Raw genomic sequence first — 6,000 nt, 5'->3', positions numbered from 1 at the left:
GGGGGGGGGGGGGTTAGATTGAGGAATAAAAACTAATGAAATGGCTGGGCAGGGGAAGGGGGTGGGAATTTCTATTTGCCCTCTCGACTTGCTCTTCACTTTCTGCCGGGGAAGTGACCAATGGTGTAAAAAACCCCTCGGAAGGCGCTTGCTAACGTTTAATACGTGCCTGATCCCAGGCAGGCTGACGTGCCAAACGCAGCCGCATTCTGAAGCCACACTGGCTCCTCTCAGTTCCCTGGCTGTGGTTGTACCAGTCTGGATCCCTCTTTCAACAATCCCTCCATCATCAGCCCAGCATTCTGTTCTCCTCCATGACATCTCGGGGGAGTCCGCGACTCATCTGAATCTATTTCCGCAGCAAAGATAAACCCCTTATCTCAACGCTTCTTCTCCCACCAACACCCCCCTCCCCAACTACCCCGACACTTTCCTGCTTCTTCCCCCACCACCCCCCCCCCCCCCCACCCCCCTTCCCTTCCTCAATCTGATGAGTGTGATTCATCCCACCTCGCCAACTGGGTCTCAAAGAAAAACCATCCGCCTGGGTTTATCACGGTTCTTGCAGGGGCAAAGCGAGCGAGAGAGAGAGAGAGGCAGAGAACCCAATGCAAATGCAAACATGCATTCTGGAGTTTAATGGCTTTCTGAAGAATCGCTTCGAATTGTTGGTCGCGTTTGAAAGCGAAAATGGAAAGAGTTAGAGCCACGAAATGGAGAGTTTCCCATTCAACGTTGGGCATATGTGTGGGTCTGGGAGAGAAATAGGCATAGCGTTCGGATTGTGAGGTAAGGACGCGTTTATTTATTCTTTCTACATCTTTGGAATCGGTCTAGTTAGTGGAGGCAGGGAGACAAGCTTGAGTGATGGATAAAGCAACAATTCTCCGTCTAGACTTAACCGCCTTTGCCGTTGTATTTTAAGAATAAAAAAAAAATCTTATTACCCCCCCCCCCCAAAAAAAAAATTCTCTGGGCAATTGGTCCTGGCAGATTGGGAAGAAGAGAGCGGGCTGGGAAATGTTAGGATAGGAATGTGTGTGTATGTGTTAGGGAAGTTGAGCTGGGAAGTAAGGCAGTGAGAGCGGTGTGATGGCGCCGTCTATGTTTAACACGATGGACGCTAGGTTTTTTTTTGGCTAGGATATAAAGTTATCTGAATTGTCTTCCACTGGCGACTTTTGCTTCACTTATATATCCATATTTATATGTGTATGTGTGTTTTATATATACAACCCCTGATATGCCCCAGTCAACTAGTCTATTGCTTTCTTTTTGCAACAGTTGGCTGATATGTCCACTCAACGTTGGGAAGATTTTTTAAAAAAAATAACACATTTGTTTTGGATGATGTTGAGGAGGGGGTGGGGGTTGGAAGAAGTGGGAATGGAAAAGGATTTGGGGAGAGGAGTGTGGGCTATCGGTGTCCAGTCCGCAGCGCTGTGTATGAGCTGAGCTGGAGGCGGTGAGGATGAGCGTGTGGAACTATTGTGACACGGTCTACACACACTGACATCTCACTGGACTTGGAGCGCCTCACACAATGGGGAGGGAGGGAATTAGCCTCTGCATCAGCCCCTGTCTGGACTCAATGCTGCTTTTTTTTCTCCCTCTCTCTGAGGATTCCCCCCCCCCCCCCCCCCCCCACCACCAACCACACACTACCTGGAGAGTCAGAGCCACATTCGCAAGCTGTCCCCACCCCCCTTCTCCTTTTGCAAGCAAACCTCCAGTTGTTTGCTTTCGACGCATTGGAACTTGTGCCAGTCAGTTCAGAGTTAATGGGAGCAGAGAGAGAGAGAGAGAGACAGAGCGGGGGATTTGCAGCAAATGTCTGCGGATTGGCGAAATCCCGAAGTGTGTTAAAATTGAAGCTTTAACAACTCGGGCGAAATCGCAACTACCCTCCTCCTCCTCCTCCCCTCTCTCTCGCCAGGCTGCAGTCTGAATTGCTTGTGAGTCAATCAGCTCTGGTCAGGTTGAGTTAAAACGTGTGGATTTAGGTACATTTCATAGGACCTGATTTGTGGCAATTCTGGGGAGTGTTTTCCTGAAGGGTCTTCGCCCGTGTAGAGCGGTCGGCACGCCGAGTGACAGCCACCGAACCCAATAACACTCTCATTGCCTTCAGCCTAGTTCTGGCAGAGGGAAATCCCAAATCCCATTCCATCTTCAAGAAAATGCGCATCGTTTGCACGCTGGACGGCGAGGAGTGAAGTATTTGGGAGGGAAAGGGAATAATAAACTTTATTCTGGCGGAGGGCTAAACTTTAAAGGAGGAATTATCTGGGGGAGTGTCAGATGGACTGTGCAAGGTAAAACCGTGCGAAAGTGTTCTTAACTCGGGGAGCTTTCTTTCTCTCTCTCCGCTGCTAAATTGTGGGGATTGCAAAGGTCTGTTTTAACTTGCTGGAGCACACCACCTATTTTCTTGCATATTGTGGTTCCCTGCATTTTGGTTCTCAGTTTGCACCTTTGGCCTGGGGGGGCACCGTACCTTGAAAATTATGCGGGATGTGCTGGGAATATGTGAAACGGCAAAGGCGGGAAGGGGGCATAATGTTGCTAAAACTTCACATTATTGAGCACCCGACTGGCATTTTCTTTTTTTTAAAGGAAAGTAAAATTTGACAAAAGCAATTTGGAAACACAGAACCGGGGGGGGGGGGGGGGGAGTTCTCCGATCCAATTTGAGACACCTTGCCTTATCCCTGAATTTTGGATCCGAGATTGTATTATTTGCTGTACAGCACACTTTTTTTTACAACTGCGGTTTCACCAGCTTGATGCAGTAAGTAACTCAACACACACAAAAATGAAACCCCCAAGACATATGCTAACAAATATCTCATCGTTCTTGGCTGCAACATCTAGCACGGGAAGTCCTTCAAATTTTGGGAGGTTGGCATCCGGAAAATGAGGTGTTATCTTAGCCGAAAACTACCTTTTGCAATCACAGTGACGGGCGAGAGGTGGAGATTTGGTCCGATAGACAGACGCTCTCCGGGGTGAAGTGTGCAGTCGACAACCCCAGAGCCAGCCTGAAGGTGAATGTAGTATAGCCAGCCCGGCTGTAAAAGTCAACGAGAGGGGGAGAACCTTTCATTAAATGTGAATTGATGAGTCTGGCCTCATTCCGGAATTGTTACAATATAAGTATCCCCTTCACTTTCCAAAGTCTCCTTTCTAATGTTTCCAGTGTCGGTGCTTCTTTTGTGTGTGTTTTAAGGTGACATTTGCTACTGATTGCCACTCGTCAGGATAATTTAGAACGAGGGGAAGAAAACTGCTCCACAGTGGGTGATGGAGGACTCACTTGTCCTATCTGCCCTTCCCCGTGTATCTCTGACACTGGGATAAGCGGCAGTGTGTGTTGTCAGCTATCCAGCCAGATGTTCCGCTCACCTTTCAGCCCATGTCCCCAATCTCCCTTCTGTAAATGGCGAGGTCGGGGGAGGGGGTTAGGGCGGTCGGTGTAAGGGGATATGTTGTACAATTCTCAGTGTTACTTCTATTTCTTATCTCCTTTTCCCAATTCCCCGACCCCCTCTTCCCTCTCCCCTTTCTCTCTAGGCCAAATGACATAGGATGAGGGCTCTTGTTGACCTGATGACTTATATGTTTGCATTCCATCTTCTGGTCATGGTTGGATTTAACGTTGCCGAGGACCTGTGCTCCAGTTTTGTGAAGGGAGTCATCTACGGCTCGTATTCCCTCGATCAGCTGTTCCCCCAAAACTTCACCAACTGCACGTGGAGCTTGGAGAACCCGGACCCCACCAAATACACCATCTACCTGAAATTCTCCAACAGGGACCAGGTCTGCTCCAACGTCTCCCTCTGGGCTTACCAGTTCGACCACTATTCGCCAGACAAGATACGGGATCTACTGGCCAGCAGCAAGGCTGTCGTCCACTTGTGCCAGGCGAGGAGTATGTTTGTCTTCTTGGAGTTTGGCAAGAATTTCATCCAGTTGCGCCGCCTGGTCCCGCCCGGCGGGACAGTGGGGCAGCCCCACGGCAAGGGGCCGAGCGGCCGCCGGGCTTTCGAGTTCCTGGTGCTGAACAAGGTGAGCCCCAGCGAATTTGGCTGCCAGGTGCTGTGTGGCTGGCTGGAGAGCTGTCTGAGAGCCGGGGGCCAGGTTGGAGGTGCCGGGGACCGAGGAGGAGGAGGAGGAGGCAAGGGAGGCTTGGAGGCAGCCGGGTCTTGCGGAGTGCTGGACGCCAAGTGCAATTGCCAGCAGGATGTGATGACTGGCGTGGATGGCCTGGATATGGTTCTACCTCTCAATGCAGACACGGAGGGCTGCCTATCTGCCCGGCTCCACAACACTCACACATGCAATCTCACCGAGGGCAAGCGTACACCCAGAAAAGGTAGGTGTCTTTATAGCACCTGAGTGCATTCAAACAATCACCACCAGAAGGTCTATTGTCTAATTATTATACATATGCAAATTTTCTTTACAAGTTATTAGTTTACATATATATCTATACAAGTTATTAGTTTATATATATAAAGCCACACAATGTGTAATTACTGTACATATACAAATTATGTATATATTATTAGTTAATATAAGGCCACACTATTTATTGTTTGTACATATACAAATCATGTATATGACATTTCTTAATATATAAAGCCAGTTTAATTCGTGTACATATAGAAACAATGTACATATTATTAGAGTTAATATGTAAAGTCATACTGTTTCTAGTTACTGTACGTATACAAATAATGTTTGCTATTACAGTTAACAATCTATAAAGTCACATTGTTTCGAATTACTCTCTAAATATACGCACAATTTTAATGGATTGTATATATAAAAAATAGAGAGAACGCTCTGCAAAGCCACACATGTGTCTTGTTTTGAAAACCTTCGGTGGAGAGCAGATTTAGAGTATCCTACAAGCTCCGGGAGATGCTGCCGGCTCTGTTCTCTATTTGAGGCATATCGTCAGATGAAAATGCGAGTTCGGTTTCCCGAACTTGCCTGTAGCTTTCGGAAAAGAGACCTGTGGCGGGGGGCGGGAGGGGGGGTGGGTGGTGGTGGGGGGTTGCGGGGTGGTTGGCTGTGGGTGTTTCCGGCCTCCCATTTGTCTCTTGGGCCGTACAGGATTATTTACATGGTAGGGCCAGAGATCCATATTATTCTCCAATGTCTTCAAAGATTGGTGGGTGGGGGGTGGGGAGCTGCTTAAAACAAAACGACATTGCTGATGATAAACTTGGCAGACAGGAGAAGCGCAGTGACTGGGGGGATGATGTGCGTGGCCAGTGTGCTGGAAATCATTTAAATGTGAGGACCTGCCTCGTAATAAGGAGGGTCGCCACTCAATGCGGTTCTCAACTTCGTGTTGTCATCGGTCCTGTTGCCTCCCCGTGGGAGGGAATGCTGAGCGATTAAGGTGCACGAATAATGTCATCTGCGGCCATTACAAGTGGCAGTGGGTCCACTTTGATTTCTGACCCCGAATCAGATGCTGACCAGCCCCCCTGGGGCAGCACTTGAAATTAAACGCACAGATCAATATTTCTCACTCATTCTACCCACCCAAATTTGGCTAATTTTTTTTTTGTCAATAAATTATAACGTCACTTGGTAAACATTCAGAAATATTAATCAACTTGACAATAGAAATAAGCTTAATCTGCGTTGAGAATTTCCCGGGAGACATGTACACAATGCAGGAGTGTACCAAGGTGTGTGTGTGTGTTGGGGGAGGGCGTGCGAAATAATTGACTTCGTTATTGTTCTCAATTACATTATTGAACGGCAGTATGTTCCGACTGGGGGCTGAAATCAGTTCTGTCTGTGCTGCTGCTACCTGGTGCATCACATCAAGCCTGGCACCGCTGAAGGTTTGCTAGCTTGCTCCATAACCCAGGTCCAGGCGAAGTTGGAGCGGAAAAACTGCGTGGAGTTGGGGGAAACGGAGGGGAGGGGGAGGCGGATCTCCGAGGGTAGTAGCGCTAAAGTCAGGATGCCAGCTTT

The 6,000-nt window shown here is 48.4% G+C and overlaps 1 protein-coding gene across 1 annotated transcript in view; it reads left to right on the top strand.

The window, feature by feature from the left end:
• Positions 1-553: 553 nt before the first annotated feature.
• adgrb3 (adhesion G protein-coupled receptor B3) overlaps positions 554-6,000 on the top strand; it is a 791,427-nt gene continuing 785,980 nt past the window's right edge. Inside the window, exons 1-2 of the mRNA XM_080191979.1 lie at positions 554-789; positions 3,574-4,375. Of these exons, the coding sequence (XP_080048105.1) occupies positions 3,589-4,375 (787 nt within the window). The 5' untranslated portion in view covers positions 554-789; positions 3,574-3,588. The remainder of the gene's footprint in view (positions 790-3,573; positions 4,376-6,000) is intronic.

This window comes from Carcharhinus amblyrhynchos, chromosome 7 (genome assembly GCF_965287045.1).
Source record: "Carcharhinus amblyrhynchos chromosome 7, sCarAmb.v2.hapA, whole genome shotgun sequence".
Taxonomy (NCBI): Eukaryota; Metazoa; Chordata; class Chondrichthyes; order Carcharhiniformes; family Carcharhinidae; genus Carcharhinus; species Carcharhinus amblyrhynchos.
This window is presented reverse-complemented; position numbering and strand designations above follow the sequence as displayed.